The sequence below is a fragment of the Stegodyphus dumicola genome, chromosome 2, assembly GCF_044657685.1.
Source record: "Stegodyphus dumicola isolate Sdum_Otavi_A_Nest chromosome 2, ASM4465768v1".
NCBI classification, from domain to species: Eukaryota; Metazoa; Arthropoda; class Arachnida; order Araneae; family Eresidae; genus Stegodyphus; species Stegodyphus dumicola.
In genome coordinates this window covers 280,052,346-280,071,735 of record NC_140769.1, presented here as the reverse complement: position 1 = coordinate 280,071,735, position 19,390 = coordinate 280,052,346, and the positions used below count along the sequence as shown (strand labels likewise).

The 19,390-nt window shown below is 31.2% G+C and overlaps 1 protein-coding gene across 3 annotated transcripts in view; it reads left to right on the top strand.

Moving 5' to 3' along the window:
• The first annotated feature begins 325 nt into the window (after positions 1–325).
• The window catches only part of LOC118193912 (oxysterol-binding protein-related protein 9), a 106,016-nt gene continuing 86,951 nt past the window's right edge, over positions 326–19,390 (top strand). For 2 of the 3 annotated variants that reach the window (XR_015039905.1, XM_085812219.1), the window contains exons 1-2: positions 327–599; positions 15,387–15,437. Coding sequence is in view for 2 of the 3 variants with exons in the window: in XM_085812219.1 (XP_085668345.1) it covers positions 492–599; positions 15,387–15,437 (159 nt within the window). In the remaining variant the exon portion in view is untranslated. Of the gene's footprint in view, positions 600–15,386; positions 15,438–19,390 lie in introns of all 3 variants that reach the window. The other variant, XM_085812220.1, reaches the window with a different exon arrangement.

The window sequence follows — 19,390 nt, the reverse complement described above, 5'->3', positions numbered from 1 at the left end:
TGATGATGTAGAGTAAAAGGCCTAGCCTAGCGCACTCCGTAAATTAATTTCCTTGATCCATTTCCCAGTATGAATGGATTGCTTTAACTTATTTGAAAGAAAACGATTTTTTGTAATGATCTAAGATTGGTTTTTCCCTAGTCAATCATTCATAATGAAAAGGTCTAAGGTTCATTTTGTTATTCAAAATAACGAATTTGATCAATTTCTCAACGGCCATTTAATTCCTTGTTTAATACGAACATGGTCTATGATAAAAAGTATACAAACTATTGCAGTGCCATGCGGACGTTTTCTGTGGTAAAGTTTCTTAAAACTGGCAACAAGTGCAACGAGAATTTAAAGATCTCGTGAGATTTGAGTGAAAAGTTGTGCGAAGCGATCAAAAAATCAATGTTTGTACTGTGATTGTCTTAAGATAAAAAAAAATAATTCTACTTTAAATGAATACTTTTTAGTTTAAGTTTACAAATAAAAAAAATTGTTTGAGAATGGCGATTATGGAAGGACCTTTAAGCAAATGGACGAATGTTATGAAGGGGTGGCAGTACAGGTGGTTTGTACTAGATGATAATGCTGGTCTTCTGTCATATTATACAGTAGGTTACATTATTTTCATAGTTTCTAACGTTAGTTCATGATTAATATGAATAACTTCCAAATATATGGTTTAATCTTTTATCATATATTGATGTTCCATTGGATGTGAAGGTATTGAGAGGTTGTTTTGGTTCTCTTATGTGTAATATAAATACTCATAAGGAAAACCAGTTTTCTGTAGAGGATGACATGGTTTTCCGTATGTGGATGGGTTACGTATGTGTAATATAAACACGGGCCAATTTTTAATAGAAAATTGCTTTCTTCTCTTCTCCACAATTAGATAACTTTAATGTACCTTCCTTAATTTTAGTGTTTTCCTTTTCTTCCCCCCTCATAAGTATATTCCATGTTGGTAAACATCAACATCTTGACACGGGATGGATAGTGCCGTAAATATGAATCCAAACATCTGTGGATCGTGTTTCGGATCTGCACATTCAGATATGTGATTAGTCTTGCATATTAAGCAATGAACACAAAAACCAAGATAAGCATATTTTTCAGTTTTTGTGCATGTATTGGGATGCTTAAGAAAGAAACTGATTTAGAGGGGGAGATCTGATTTAGTTTAAAGTAAAGTGACCACATGTCCCAATTTTGGCGGGACAGTCCCGTGTCCCACTGATTTTTAAAAATGTCCCGCTTTTTAGAAAACATCTGCATTTCTTATTTTAAATGTACTTGTATATATTACCTATTATTTATTAATTATTATAGTGAATATAAAGAAATAAAAAAACACATAAAATGCATGCAGAGTGAAAGGCGGTGTAATGAGTTAGATTTACTCAGTGATGTTCGATCATTGTCGTTACGTCTCATCAAGGAATATGTATTGTCAACAGAGGAGCAGCTAGCATTAGCTGAAGGGCTATTTGCTTTCCACACCGTAAACCACAATCAAAGTTTCAAATCAATTGATTATACATCCCAAATGATCGAAACATTGTACGAAAAAAATTTGCATGTGCAAGGACAAAAACTGAAGCAGTTATTTATAACGTTTTTCATCATATTGGTTTTCACAATTGCAGAAAGAATTAGATAAATACACATTTATATCCATACATTATGATGCTTCCAACCACAAAGATTTAAAATTATTTCCCAAAAGTGTTTGATCCAAAACCAGGAATTAAAATTAGAATATTATATTTTGTTTCATTGCCCAGTGAAACTTCATAAATAATTTTTGATTTAATAAGTACTATTTTAAAAAAGAATAATTTGAACAATAAAATTATAAAATTTTTGCCTATTGTGAGGATAACACTAACGCAAATTTTGTTGGAAAAGCTAGAAGAGGCATCGATAAAGTTTTTATGAAAACTTGACTAGGTTAACGAACGTTTGAGCCAAAGAATTATTTGAGTAGGTTGTGCAGCGCACATTTTACACAATACTATTCAAACATCATCTGACTTACTTCCAGTGGATGTTGAAAATGTTATTGCAGAAATTTATTCGTATTTTTATACATATATACTGTGCGTGTTGAAAGTTTGAAGGTTTTTTGTGAAAGCACAAAAATCAAATATAAAAGAATGATTGGTTACAGCAAAACACGATGGTTATCTTTTTTACTGGCTGTAGAAAATATTTTCAAAATATACGAACCATTAAAATTATACATTTTATCACAAGATAAGTGTCCAAGAATATTGCAGATCTTTTTTTAAAATGACACATCACAAATTTGGCTTCAGTTCATCCACAACCAAGCAACATTATTTCACAATGCTGTGAAAATTATTCAAGGGGACAAATTTCAGTTACGAAAGTGTCAAATGAAATCGATAATTTAAAAACAAAATTGTGAGAAAGAATTAATAAGGAATTGATTACGTTCCTATAGTTATTCGAGAGGACATGACTAGGTTGGAAGAACAAGGTGCCATTAAACAACCTGATTTTCTGAAAGAACTCAGAAATTTTTATAACTGCTTGGAATATCTTAAAGAACGGACAGTTCAATTCGAAGATATTAAAAACTTCTACTGGGTGACATTTCCAAAGATTTTCCAAAGAATCCAAAGGATATTTTATGGGAATATGTGGAAAAATCTTTTAAATATATTAGTAACCATTTTCCAAAAAATAATATTTGCGAAAATGATATTTTTGATGAGGTGTCATTGGTAAAAAGATACGTTATTACCGATGAAAAAATTAAATGTTGGTTGTCTGCAAATGTGGAAGCAGACAAGAAATGAATGGAGTTATTCCTTCATTTTAAACAGAATAATATTCCTTATGAAAATATTTTGAAAATTGTAGAACACGCACTCTCCCTTCCAGGAACAAATGCAGCAACAGAACGTGTTTTTTCTAGTATCAATAAAATATGGACAATTGAAAAAATGCAGTTGAACATTAAAACTTTAAAATCTGTATTAAGCCTAAAATATAATTTGATGAATTTATGTGAGAAATTTCACGACGTTTTATTAAATGATCCGAATCTATTGCAAAGTATTCACTCGGATTAAAAAATATGACAGTGAAAGAAAATAGTAATTTTTTTAAATAAAATATTAAATTAATTAAAAACGCATAATATTCAAATTATTGTTTTTTTTACAAATATTTTTAAAGTTACAAATAGTTAATAATAAATATATTTTTGTATATTTATAGACAAGTATATGAATGTATATAATTCAATATAATTTTTTGAATTATTGGTCTGCTTTCATAACTAGATTATAATTATCATTTCATTCCATTTGTCTCGCTTTGTCTTGAAAATGTGGTCACTTTAGTTAAACTATAGTATAGATAATTGCTACAAAACTTAAGTATACAATTTTTAATTTTAAAATGAAATGAAAAGTTATTTGGCAATATCTACAATTATAGATCTTCGATAGAAAACTGTTGTTTATTCAAATTTTGGGATTATAACATTGTGAAGATTATGTTGTATGTCTCAAATTCAAATTGTATGCAAACTGAATATACAGTCTGAAAGCAGTTGACATGCTGGATATTTTTTAACAAAATGAAAAATTTTTAATTTTTTACAAGAATAAAATTATTTGGTACTTTTCTGTTTCGCCGGTGCAAATCTCACCAAGCAGACTTTGCTTCTTATACATATTCTTTGACGAGACGTAACAATAATGATCGAACTCCGCTGAGTAAATCTAATCAATCTCGCTGCATTGCCCAATTTAGTTTATGCTGCATGCATTTTATGTATTTTTATTTCTTTATATTCACTATAATAATTAATAAATAATAGGTAATATATTTTTACAATACATTTAAAATAAGGAATGCAGATATTTTCTAAAAAGCGGGGCATTTTTAAAAATCGCCAGGATATGGGACAGTCCTCAAAACATGGGACTGCTAAAATCGGGATGCGTGGCCACTTTAAAATAGATTCAGCCTCACTAGCAGTTCTGGATATCTGCTAATATGCGACAAATTTGGTATATGTTATGCTCAGATCAGTACCACAGTCAAGGCATTTTCATCTGGTCAGGAATTACTCTGAATTGATATTTATATTGATATGGAATCATACTGGAGATCTGAGTAGTGAAAACTGGTATTGTAACTGGTGAATGCTAGTAGTGAGATAATCTTGCAATATAAATCTGGTCTGAGAGGGATTATAATGCTACATGCTACCACAATGTAGCTGTTTATATGTTATTGGAAAGTGAGGACATTGCTTATTTTTCTGATCTGAATTGCACTTATCTTTTTTCTACGGTACCCATTGGTTTTATTCTGAAAACATCGTCAAGGATGCTCCTTGACCTTTTGGTTGTTCACCAAATCTGGAAGCTCGCTGTGTGTAATAGGTTTTTTGGGAACCCTAATGTTGATAATGTTTTGGAATTTTTTAGTTTTTGTCATTAAAAAGGGGTTATTTCTGCAAATATCGCCAAACATCTTTTGATAAATATAGATTTTATCTATTTTTTTGTAATAGTAACCCTTTCGTATGGACCCTTCCTTTTTTCCCTTACCATTCTTTGCTTGCACTTGTGTTGGTCTCGTATTTTGACCTTACTATTATTTTACTTCGAATTTTGCTGTGGGTACCATCATTTCATTATGTGTGTTTTATTATGTGTAAGTATGTCTGAAGTAAGTAAGAGGATGAATGTTTATGAGTTAGATTATGATGAAATTGTGAATTTCAGCTGTTTGTATGGGTTGGATGATGGATCAGACATTTGATTTTTGCATGAAAACTAGTTTTATTTGCTGGATAGATATGAATGTCTGGTGTCATTTATTTATTTATTCCTTTCTGTGCATCATAAGACATTTGGTTAGGTAAAAGTATATTTACGGGTATCCCTTGGTTAAAATTGGCGATTTTTGGCGGTACATGGGCAATTCTTTTACTTGTTATGGTACTTACGTATTATCGCAACCAGGTTGGCGCTATTTGTAAGTTTGAGTAAAAAAGTATGAATAGAAAGAAAATGTACATTTATTAATTACAGATAATTTTTAATACAGTTTTTTTATATTATTTTGTTTTAAAATATAAAATAGCAATTAAACCCTTCCGGTTTCGAATTTGAATAAGTTGCAGAATTATTTTTTCGGCGGAAATCTTTTGGCTATTGCTTTTAGCACTGATTGAAAACCTTATTCGCCATAACCATGTACACGTTGACTTATTTTTACTTAAAAAAACATCCCAGAATTGCACAAAAATGGCATTGCGCACACTCTTGACTTTATCCATGTACACTGCTATTTTCTCATAAATTACAAAAATTTGCATGAAAATGCAGGAAAATTTTGTGAATCTCCACATGCTCTTTTTACAAAACTATGTATGACACGTAGGGTTGCCAAATTTGGCAATTTATGCGAATTTTGGCCTGGTTGCATTAATACGTAAGTACCCTTGTTATTTTGTTTTTGTGTAGTGGCGATTTTAGCACTAAAAATCACCACTACACAAAGACAAAATAAGTCAAAGAATTGCACAAATTCGGTATCCATGTACTCATTGACCTATTTTCACTTAAAAAAAAAAAATATCGCAGAATTGCACAAACTAGGTGTTGCGCACTCTCTTGATTTTATCCATGTACACGTCGACCTATTTTCACTTTAAAACAACATCAGAGAATTGCACAAACTTGCCATTGCTCAATCCCTTGGTGATAAATGAAACAACAACTTCGCGATAATACAAGGGGTACCCTTCAGTCTACTCTAACCAATTTAATTTGTATTTTTTGGTTATTTATTCCTCTCTGTCTGTTGAGACAGCGTTTTGATGCCATCTTGAATTTGGCATTTTTTTTTTTTTTTTAATCGCTTAAGGGGTACCGTACAATAAATTTGTACGTAAATTTCAATGAATATTTCTGAAATGCTTTGGGCAGATGTCTTGTGATACATCCACGTCCATTAGTGATTGTCTAATTGTTAGAAACTATAATAGATTGGATAATGCCATAGCAGAAGTGCAGCAACAACCCTATTTGAGCTTATATACCCATGCAGTGCAAAATAAGCATTGCAGTTTGAGACTGATTGCTTATCCATGTTATACTTTTATTTTGCAGCGATGATTCATTTGTATCATTGCTAGGTTGATCTTTACAATATGGTAACTGGTAGTTTGGCGACATTTTGGAGGCGATAAAGGTTACTACCTGGGACTTTGGTAATAATGTGAGCAGTACTCAGTTCCGATTACGCATTATTCATGGGATATGTCATGTGAGAGATCATGGGATATGTCATGTGATATTAATGGACGAATTACGGTTCTTTAATCGGAAAAGGGGGGAAATCGGGAAAAAATCTGGAAATTTTGTATTTGGCTTTATTCTGTGTTGTGTGAAACAGTGTTCGTGAATTTTTGGATCCCATGGCCGTAACTAAAGTGAATTCGAAATGGGTATTTATGTATGTATTAATTTAATGTATGTGCTCATTTGTATTTTAAGTAGTGTTTTTGAATTTAATTATATTTTAATTAAATGATAGTTATTTTGTGAATTTTATGTTTGTAGGAATTTGGTATACGTTTTAGTTGAAGTAAACATGCATGGAAATAATTTAAATATCTGACACTAAGTATTTGTAATGGTTGCGGTATGAATTCGTTGGTGACGTGTATAATGTAATAGATGATTTAGAGGTAAAAGTTTTTGGATATTTTATTTATTTTATATATGGAAATGTTCATATTTGGAAAGGGTAAATACTTTTTCGCGATCAGGTAATTTCATATATGTTCTTTTTACCGGGTTTAAAGATTGAGAAAATTGTCATGTATTTTCGTGAAATTTTTGTAATTTATGAGAAAAAAGCAGTGTACATGGATATAGTGAAGAGTGTGCGCAATGCCATTTTTGTGCAATTCTGGGATGTTTTTTTAAGTAAAAATAAGTCGACGTGTACATGGTTTATGTGTATGTGTTATTTTGAAAAATGATTAAGGAGGATGGTATTGTGCAGTTTTTCCTAATTTTGCAGTGAATATTTGTCATGATTAAGCAGTTTTGTTTGATAAAATTTCTAGCATAAGTGTAATTCGGCTAGTAGATTGTTGGAAGAAGTGTTCAGGAGATAAAAAGAAAAGAAACATGTCTTTACTTCGTGAAGACAAAATGGCGGCGGGGAAAAAAAATAGAAAGTTACTGTAGGAGAGTTGGTCGCCAAATTTTCGCCAAAAAATCGCCAAGTTACCATAATGTAAAGATCAACCAAAAATTCATTTGAAAAATATAAATTAGTATTAATGTACTGAAATTAACCTGTTAAACGTGATAAACAAAAAAAAATTTGTCTTAAATTCAAGTTAACACAGAAAACAACATATTCCTTACACCAGCAGTGGTTTGCTAATTTTGATGACCATGGTGATGCATCAAACTATTGTGTCATCTTAGATAATCAATAATATTTTTTATTTCAACTTAATCATCAATTTATGTCACACTTGCCATCCTTTGAAAGGTTATTGTTAGAAAAGCATTAACAATATATTATCTTGTTAAAATTTTATGCCAGAAAATTGATTTATTCTCATAATTTTAGATGACAATAACCAATAATAAAAATAAAAGCATTACTTAGTTATTTAAATTGCTGGTTCATAGAGCTGTTAATAATTAAGAACACAACGTGAACAGCCGTGTTACAAATTAGCATTCACCCCTCCCGCCGTATTTTCTTCCTTTCATCCCGAACCGAGAACCGGCATCTATCTACGAAAATATTTCTATCTATTCGTTGTTAAAAAATTAACAAAAAATAATAATAAATAAGAGAAGAAAAATATAAATCTGCAAGTGCGAACAACGAGTGATAATTCAACAAAATGAACCCAAGAGGAATGGTTGCAAACTTCGAACAAGCGAATAGGATAAATGGGCTGGGTTACCAGGTTTGAACTTTTATCGCCAATGTTGGCGATTTTTACATTTACCGGGTTCTCTGCGGAAGTGCTTCCTTCAGTTCATCCACAACCAAGCAACATTATTTCACAATGCTGTGAAGATTATTCAAGGGGACAAAATTTCAGTTACGAAAGTGTCAAATGAAATCGATAATTTAAAAACAAAATTGTGAGAAAGAATTGATAAGGAATTGATTACGTTCCTATAGTTATTCGAGAGGACATGACTAGGTTGGAAGAACAAGGTGCCATTAAACAACCTGATTTTCTGAAAGAACTCAGAAATTTTTATAACTGCTTGGAATATCTTGAAGAACGGACAGTTCAATTCGAAGATATTAAAAACTTCTATTGGGTGACATTTCCAAAGATTTTCCAAAGAATCCAAAGGAGATTTTATGGGAATATGTGGAAAAATCTTTTAAATATATTAGTAACCATTTTCCAAAAAATAATATTTGCGAAAATGATATTTTTGATGAGGTGTCATTGGTAAAAAGATACGTTATTACTGATGAAAAAATTAAATGTTGGTTGTCTGCAAATGTGGAAGCAGACAAAAAATGAATGGAGTTATTCCTTCATTTTAAACAGAATAATATTCCTTATGAAAATATTTTGAAAATTGTAGAACACGCACTCTCCCTTCCAGGAACAAATGCAGCAACAGAACGTGTTTTTTCTAGTATCAATAAAATATGGACAATTGAAAAAATGCAGTTGAACATTAAAACTTTAAAATCTGTATTAAGCCTAAAATATAATTTGATGAATTTATGTGAGAAATTTCACGACGTTTTATTAAATGATCCGAATCTATTGCAAAGTATTCACTCGGATTAAAAAATATGACAGTGAAAGAAAATAGTAATTTTTTTAAATAAAATATTAAATTAATTAAAAATGCATAATATTCAAATTTTTGTTTTTTTTTTTACAAATATTTTTAAAGTTACAAATAGTTAATAATAAATATATTTTTGTATATTTATAGACAAGTATATGAATGTATATAATTCAATATAATTTTTTGAATTATTGGTCTGCTTTCATAACTAGATTATAATTATCATTTCGGTTGATCTTTACATTATGGTAACTTGGCGTTTTTTTTGGCGAAAATTTGGCGACAAACTCTCTTACAGCAATTCTCTATTTTTTTTTTTCCCGCCGCCATTTTGTCTTCACGAAGTAAAGACATGTTTCTTTTCATTTTATCTACTGAACACTTCTTCCAACAATCTACTAGCCGAATTACACTTATGCTAGAAATTTTATCTAACAAAACTGTTTAATCATGACAAATATTCACTGCAAAATTGGGAAAAAGTGCACAATACCATACTCCTTACGTGTTTTTCAAAATAACACATACACATAAACCATGTACACGCTGACTTATTTTTACTTAAAAAAACATCCCAGAATTACACAAAAATGGCATTGCGCACACTCTTCACTATATCCATGTACACTGCTTTTTTCTCATAAATTAGAAAAATTTCACGAAAATACATGACAATTTTCTGTATGTTTAAACCCGGTAAAAAGAACATATATGAAATTACCTGATCGCGAAAAAGTTTATACCCTTTCCAAATATGAACATTTCCACATATGAAATAAATAAAATATCCAAAAACTTTTACCTCTAAATCATCTATTATATTATACACGTCACCAACGAATTCATACCGCAAGCATTACAAATACTTTGTGTCAAATATTTAAATTATTTCCATGCACGTTTACTTCAACTTAAACGTATACCAAATTCCTACAAACATAAAATTCACAAAATAACTATCATTTAATTAAAATATCACTAAACCATGTACACGTCGACTTATTTTTACTTAAAAACACGTCCCAGAATTGCACAAAAATGGCATTGCGCACACTCTTCACTATATCCATGTACACTGCTTTTTCTCATAAATTAGAAAAATTTCACGAAAATGCATAACAATTTTCTGAATCTTTAAACCCAGTAAAAAGAACATATATGAAATTACCTGATCGCGAAAAAGTACATACGTTTTCCAAATATGAACATTTTCCCGTATAAAATAAATAAAATATCCAAAAACTTTTACCTCTACATTATCTATTTTATTACAAACGTCACTAACTAATTCATACCTTTACTTCATTACAAACGGTTACAAATACTTAGTGTCAAATAGTTAAATTATTTCCATGCACGTTTACGCAAATTACTTTACTTCTACCTTACATTTAGAACAATGCATAAAAATAATATCCTCAAATAATTAAAAATACTAACTTACCTATTCTTCTTCAGAATCTTGATTACGTGTCCGATAAACTTTTCTTATTTCTGTTTCAGGATCTTTAAAATCATACTTATAGTTCACACCAAGGTACCAGGTAAAATAAATAACTTAATAAAACATCTTTACTTCTATCTCGCACAACCTTAAAGAAACACTTATTACTATGCCTTTCAATCCCACTAAATACCCATTTCGAATTCACTTTAGTTAGGGCCATGGGATCCAGAAATTAACGAACACTGTTTCACACAACACAGAATAAGGGCAAATACAAAATTTACAGATTTTTTCCCGATTTCCCCCCTTTTCCGATTAAAGAACCGTAATTCGTCCATTAATATCACATGATCTCTCATTTCCCTCACACAAAATAATGCGTAATCGGAACTGAGTACTGCTCACATTATTACCAAAGTCCCAGGTAGTAACCTTTATCGCCTCCAAAATGTCGCCAAACTACCAGTTACCATATTGTAAAGATCAGCCATCATTTCATTCCATTTGTCCCGCTTTGTCTAGAAAATGTGGTCACTTTAGTTAAACTATAGTATAGATAATTGCTACAAAACTTAAGTATACAATTTTTAATTTTAAAATGAAATGAAAAGTTATTTGGCAATATCTACAATTATAGATCTTCGATAGAAAACTGTTGTTTATTCAAATTTTGGGATTATAACATTGTGAAGATTATGTTGTATGTCTCAAATTCAAATTGTATGCAAACTGAATATACAGTCTGAAAGCAGTTGACATGCTGGATATTTTTTAACAAAATGAAAAATTTTTAATTTTTTATAGGAATAAAATTATTTGGTACTTTTCTGTTTCACCGGCATAAATCTCACCAAGCAGACTTTGCTTCTTATACATATTCTTTGACGAGACGTAACAACAATGATCGAACTCCGCTGAGTAAATCTAATCAATCTCGCTGCATTGCATTTAGTTTATGCTGCATGCATTTTATGTATTTTTATTTCTTTATATTCACTATAATAATTAATAAATAATAGGTAATATATTTTTACAATACATTTAAAATAAGGAATGCAGATATTTTCTAAAAAGCGGGGCATTTTTAAAAATCGGCAGGATATGGGACAGTCCTCAAAACATGGGACTGCTAAAATCGGGATGCGTGGCCACTTTAAAATAGATTCAGCCTCACTAGCAGTTCTGGATATCTGCTAATATGCGACAAATTTGGTATATGTTATGCTCAGATCGGTACCACAGTCAAGGCATTTTCATCTGGTCAGGAATTACTCTGAATTGATATTTATATTGATATGGAATCATACTGGAGATCTGAGTAGTGAAAACTGGTATTGTAACTGGTGAATGCTAGTAGTGAGATAATCTTGCAATATAAATCTGGTCTGAGAGGGATTATAATGCTACATTCTACCACAATGTAGCTGTTTATATGTTATTGGAAAGTGAGGACATTGCTTATTTTTCTGATCTGAATTGCACTTATCTTTTTTCTACGGTACCCATTGGTTTTATTCTGAAAACATCGTCAAGGATGCTCCTTGACCTTTTGGTTGTTCACCAAATCTGGAAGCTCGCTGTGTGTAATAGGTTTTTTGGGAACCCTAATGTTGATAATGTTTTGGAATTTTTTAGTTTTTGTCATTAAAAAGGGGTTATTTCTGCAAATATCGCCAAACATCTTTTGATAAATATAGATTTTATCTATTTTTTTGTAATAGTAACCCTTTCGTATGGACCCTTCCTTTTTTCCCTTACCATTCTTTGCTTGCACTTGTGTTGGTCTCGTATTTTAACCTTACTATTATTTTACTTCGAATTTTGCTGTGGGTACCATCATTTCATTATGTGTGTTTTATTATGTGTAAGTATGTCTGAAGTAAGTAAGAGGATGAATGTTGATGAGTTAGATTATGATGAAATTGTGAATTTCAGCTGTTTGTATGGGTTGGATGATGGATCAGACATTTGATTTTTGCATGAAAACTAGTTTTAATTGCTGGATAGATATGAATGTCTGTAGTCATTTATTTATTTATTCCTTTCTGTGCATCATAAGACATTTGGTTAGGTAAAAGTATATTTACGGGTATCCCTTGGTTAAAATTGGCGATTTTTGGCGGTACATGGGCAATTCTTTTACTTGTTATGGTACTTACGTATTATCGCAACCAGGTTGGCGCTATTTGTAAGTTTGAGTAAAAAAGTATGAATAGAAAGAAAATGTACATTTATTAATTACAGATAATTTTTAATACAGTTTTTTTATATTATTTTGTTTTAAAATATAAAATAGCAATTAAACCCTTCCGGTTTCGAATTTGAATAAGTTGCAGAATTATTTTTTCGGCGGAAATCTTTTGGCTATTGCTTTTAGCACTGATTGAAAACCTTATTCGCCATAACCATGTACACGTTGACTTATTTTTACTTAAAAAAACATCCCAGAATTGCACAAAAATGGCATTGCGCACACTCTTGACTTTATCCATGTACACTGCTATTTTCTCATAAATTACAAAAATTTGCACGAAAATGCAGGAAAATTTTGTGAATCTCCACATGCTCTTTTTACAAAACTATGTATGACACGTAGGGTTGCCAAATTTGGCAATTTATGCGAATTTTGGCCTGGTTGCATTAATACGTAAGTACCCTTGTTATTTTGTTTTTGTGTAGTGGCGATTTTAGCACTAAAAATCACCACTACACAAAGACAAAATAAGTCAAAGAATTGCACAAATTCGGTATCCATGTACTCATTGACCTATTTTCACTTAAAAAAAAAAAATATCGCAGAATTGCACAAACTAGGTGTTGCGCACTCTCTTGATTTTATCCATGTACACGTCGACCTATTTTCACTTTAAAACAACATCAGAGAATTGCACAAACTTGCCATTGCTCACTCCCTTGGTGATAAATGAAACAACAACTTCGCGATAATACAAGGGGTACCCTTCAGTCTACTCTAACCAATTTAATTTGTATTTTTTGGTTATTTATTCCTCTCTGTCTGTTGAGACAGCGTTTTGATGCCATCTTGAATTTGGCATTTTTTTTTTTTTTTTTAATCGCTTAAGGGGTACCGTACAATAAATTTGTACGTAAATTTCAATGAATATTTCTGAAATGCTTTGGGCAGATGTCTTGTGATACATCCACGTCCATTAGTGATTGTCTAATTGTTAGAAACTATAATAGATTGGATAATGCCATAGCAGAAGTGCAGCAACAACCCTATTTGAGCTTATATACCCATGCAGTGCAAAATAAGCATTGCAGTTTGAGACTGATTGCTTATCCATGTTATACTTTTATTTTGCAGCGATGATTCATTTGTATCATTGCTAGGTTGATCTTTACAATATGGTAACTGGTAGTTTGGCGACATTTTGGAGGCGATAAAGGTTACTACCTGGGACTTTGGTAATAATGTGAGCAGTACTCAGTTCCGATTACGCATTATTCATGGGATATGTCATGTGAGAGATCATGGGATATGTCATGTGATATTAATGGACGAATTACGGTTCTTTAATCGGAAAAGGGGGGAAATCGGGAAAAAATCTGGAAATTTTGTATTTGGCTTTATTCTGTGTTGTGTGAAACAGTGTTCGTGAATTTTTGGATTCCATGGCCGTAACTAAAGTGAATTCGAAATGGGTATTTATGTATGTATTAATTTAATGTATGTGCTCATTTGTATTTTAAGTAGTGTTTTTGAATTTAATTATATTTTAATTAAATGATAGTTATTTTGTGAATTTTATGTTTGTAGGAATTTGGTATACGTTTTAGTTGAAGTAAACATGCATGGAAATAATTTAAATATCTGACACTAAGTATTTGTAATGGTTGCGGTATGAATTCGTTGGTGACGTGTATAATGTAATAGATGATTTAGAGGTAAAAGTTTTTGGATATTTTATTTATTTTATATATGGAAATGTTCATATTTGGAAAGGGTAAATACTTTTTCGCGATCAGGTAATTTCATATATGTTCTTTTTACCGGGTTTAAAGATTGAGAAAATTGTCATGTATTTTCGTGAAATTTTTGTAATTTATGAGAAAAAAGCAGTGTACATGGATATAGTGAAGAGTGTGCACAATGCCATTTTTGTGCAATTCTGGGATGTTTTTTTAAGTAAAAATAAGTCGGCGTGTACATGGTTTATGTGTATGTGTTATTTTGAAAAACGCGTAAGGAGTATGGTATTGTGCACTTTTTCCCAATTTTGCAGTGAATATTTGTCATGATTAAGCAGTTTTGTTAGATAAAATTTCTAGCATAAGTGTAATTCGGCTAGTAGATTCTTGGAAGAAGTGTTCAGTAGATAAAAAGAAAAGAAACATGTCTTTACTTCATGAAGACAAAATGGCGGCGGGGAAAAAAAATAGAGGTTTGCTGTAGGAGAGTTGGTCGCCAAATTTTCGCCAAAAAAACGCCAAGTTACCATAATGTAAAGATCAACCCATTGCTACAACCATTTCTGAATAAAGTGTTGGTACATTTGTTATCTGTTATTGTTATGGTCTTTGTAGTAATTACCAGATCTGTATCTCACATGAAAGAATAAAGGCACCGGTAGATGAACACAGTAGAGCAGAGGAGAAACAGACTGATAACAGAGTACTCTTTACTCTTATGGTGTGTAGACAGATGTTGATCAAAATTCCCTTTGTTATTGTTTGCGGGAATTACGTAATTTTCTCCGTGCTGGTATTTAACATGTTTAAATAAATTCTTATGTTAATGTAAATCCTCTTAATTTGTAGATTACTGCTAATTCTTATGGTATTGACTTACTACAGAACACTGAAGTGTTGTTTTCTTCATTACTTTAGTATCACTAAAGTAGTTTTTTTTTAATTAAAAGTATTTTTGTACATCAAGGCCACTTCAATTCAAATAATAAAAAGAAAGCATAAATAACAATAATGAAATGCTCATTATATTTTGAGATAAAACTAATTTTTTTAAGTATTATTTATATCAAATAAAAGTAGGATTTTGTGAGTTATTAGTTTTCAAACAGATATGATGCTCTCATGTTATATAAAGCAATATTTTATTTCCTCCTTTTCAGTCAAAAGAGAAAATGGTTCGAGGAGCTCGAAGAGGATGTGTACGCTTAAAAGTAATTTAACATTTCTTCATATTTTCTGTGCATTTTATTTGATTCGGATTTGTGCATAAATGAATTTGCATTGTTTGGTAAAAAAGAAATTTCATATATTAGTATGAAGAGATTTCATGTATAAAGCAGTTCTTTTATTGTTAATACAGTCAAAAGTCGTTAATCCGGACTCGTCGGGACTTCGGCGATTCCGGATTATAGATCATTAGTTTAAATCTCATAAGATGGCATGCAGAAATTCTAAAATTAAAATGAAACCGTAATTTATGAAATAAAGAACAATTATGATCTAAAGGGTATCAAAATTTACAAAAAAAAAAAAAAAGCTTAATATTTATTTGTTTACTTTATTAAACTTTTCTTTGAATGTAAGTTGTTTAAGTTGCTTTGTTTTATGTGATAATACTCTCTCTTTAATTTTATAAACAGACATAATTTCTTGTTCAGTTACAAAGTTCCGCTGTTCAAGTCCCGTAATTGCTGTGCCGAGAATACCGACTAACTTGTCAATCGAAATTTTTTCGTTTTCACTAACCTCTCTGTCACCTTCTTCATGTCTTTATCCATTTTTTGCAGCAATTCCACTTTTTGTTTGATGGACATTGAAACATACTTTCGTTTTGTAGATCCTTTGGGAGCTCCAGCATCGGAAATTCTATTTGACACGATCGAAAGTTCAAGTTTACTTTTATAAAATTGCTCTTACAGTCTGCAAAAAATAAGCCGCATCCAATTCGAAGATAAAGGAACAACACAATCATCAACATTAACTGAAATAGATAATTAGATAATTTTAGCTTATGCCGCCCGTTATACATTAAACGCACACGCGAAAACGTATTCTGCACTTGCGCACACGCATATGCGCAGTCGTAAAGGTTTTATGCACACGCGTAAACACCTATGCGCATGTGTCAACGTGGCACATGCACAGAAAGTTTTTAGCTTTGAGGTCCGGATTATAGATCATTCCGAATTATGGGTGTCCGAATTAACGACTTTTGTTTGTACAATATTTTGTGTAGATTAATTAAAAACTTTTGTACTTAAACATGTTAAATAAATGCATTTTTTAGCTACTCTCAATAAGAATTTATGGAAAACTATATTTCAGGGTAACCCTTGGCAAAAATTGGCTATTTTTTGGCGTCATTCCTGTTTACGTGAAACGCTTTTCCCAGTAAAATGGTGTATGTAATAAAACATAAGTGAAACAAAAAATATATAATCTCAATAAACTGCATTTAATTCAAACAAAGAAATAATATAAGAATGGAAATACCTGTTATCTAATGTAAGCAGTACAAAAATTAAATATCAACTTACCTTATTTAGAAATTTCTCTGTTATTTAGTGTGTGACAAACAGAATTCCTTAACAGCATCCAAAAACTGACTAAAATTATCTGAACTAGAATCTGTATACTGCCATTGCCACATAAATTCATAAAAATAAGGATAAAAAATATCCTCCATAGTGCTGGGCTGTCAGACTCCATAGTATTGGACAAACCCATTGAAAGCCATCTGAACAATCTTTACGTTTCACTATACTCATTTCCTACGTACATATAAGGCACTTATAATGACTACTTAGTAAACCTTCATTTACACACATTTACTTTTTTTTTCCATTCTTCCCAAATTGTACAGAAAATTCAGATTATTCTTATCACAATTTTTATGTTGCACAAAATAAGCAACATACTTCCTAAGCGACATCCAACGTAAAAATAAACCATGAGAAATCAAAATCACCGCGATCATGCATTATTACCAATCGCATCGTGATATAGAGTTTTCAAAACATAGACCATAAAATATTCAGGTTACCATAAATGAAACAACAACTTGCCAATAATCCAAGGGGTACCCAGAAATATAGACTACTCAAATTTATCCTGTAGACTGTAAAACTGTTGCCTGGTAGTGCCATTTAGTACCAATTATGGATAAGCATTAAATTATCCATTATGCATACCACAGCACATTCATAACATTTATGCTTTTGTTTGATGTAACTCTGATTAATTTTTTAGAAGCCACTTTTTGTTTTTATGAATGCGAATATAAATTAACAGTTATTTCGATATTTTCCCCTGCATTTTGGGAAAAAAAAATAGCTGTCAAATCACATTTGTGATTGCCAGCTGTGTCTATCTGGTAGATTGTGCAGAAAGACTTGCTAATATTTTATAATAAGAATTGCAAATGAAGTGCAGTTCAGAATTCTGCAGGAATGATTGACACAACTGTAGCGGAACCTTCACCAACTTTCATGGTCGATGGGATAATACATATGTACCTGATTTTGTATCAAAATATGTATATTAGAAAAATTGGATATATAAACTTAATATATATATGTAATGATTTTAAAATATGTAGACGAAAACAGTGGAACTTTTAACAGCTTAGATATGTAAGATATAACAAAATATGATAGCTGTTTCAAAAAAATAATTGGCAACCTCAAAATTAACATTCTAAATTTGGTAATCTGCCCCTAAATTCATCTCTTCTCACAGGTTCCAGATTTTTCTATCTTACGTAATGTTTTAATGCAGATGCCTCTTGTCCAATCAAATTAATTGTAAACCAAAACTCTGAACTGAACTTTTCCAGCTCCCACCCTTCTTCCTCTGACGTGCTATGATACTTTTCCCTTTTCCGCATATGCTCTCCTGCTGGCAAGATGCTTTTTATATATGCTGCTGCCGCTTACTTGCTTAAAACAACGTCATACTTCAAAATGCAACTTACTGTATTCAAGTATAATTAGGAAACATTTTATCTGAAAAAGGATGATTTGATATGCGTAAAAAAAAATAAAGATTGTGATCTTTCAAGATACGTTGAGCTAAATTGCATCATCATGATTTCCACTCTGCCACCTTCAAGCCACTACGGTCTTCTCGGTCATCTACACAGTATCTAATCATCCTACTTGTCAAAAAAAAGTGTCTGTAAACTATGTTAGGGTCCTTTTCGACGCTAATGCTAAAATGCACAGATTAAAAAAAAAAAAAAAAAAAAAAACACAATTTCCTCTTTGTAATATGAAAAATACACATATTTGTAAACCGAAAATATATTTGTTAATTAATAATTGTTCATTATTGTTTCATGTTTAAGTATTTTTTCTGTGAACATAGTGGTGACAGAAAGTCAAGACTTGCACTTAGAAACAGTGGAAAATTCAATAACATTATTCCAAAAAAGGGGTATTGCCCTCAAATCTTTTCTCTTTTAATTCCATGCATCTTACAGCTGATGTACAGTTAGTTTTGTTCAAAGAAAACTGTCCATTCAATTAAAAAAACAAGAAAAATATGGCATAAAATTTTGGATTCTATGCGACAATGAAACAAGTTGCATGTGGAATATTCGAAGATACTTTGGAAAGCCAAGAAACCAGTTACGTGAGGAAGATCAGGTCTTAAGGTAGTTCTTGATTTGGCTTATGATTTCAAGGGACATAATATAACACTTGACAACTTCTTTTCCTCATATACACTTGGATAGATGTTTAGGATCTTGGATAGACACTTGGATAGTCAAAGGAATATTGCTATGATTGAAATAATAAGAAGAAACAAACCTTCCATTCCCCTTGAATTGCTCCAAACTAGAAAGAAAGAAGTTTGTTATGTGCATTTGTGTTCACAAATGACTCTATGCTTGCATCTTACATACCCAAAAGAAACAAATGAGTCATTGTTCAAAGCACACTACACTCTGAAAAAAAAAGTTGACACTTCAGAAAAACCACAAACAATTCTTATTTATAATTCTGCTAAAGGTGCTGTAGACATCTTAGATAAAAAGATTTCATACTATATTTGTAAAAGAAAAACCCAGATGACATCCTCAACCCTCCAACATGACCAAGATATCAGAAATGACATCAACCTCAAATATGAGACTCTCAAAATTTCCAAAGAGCCTTACAAC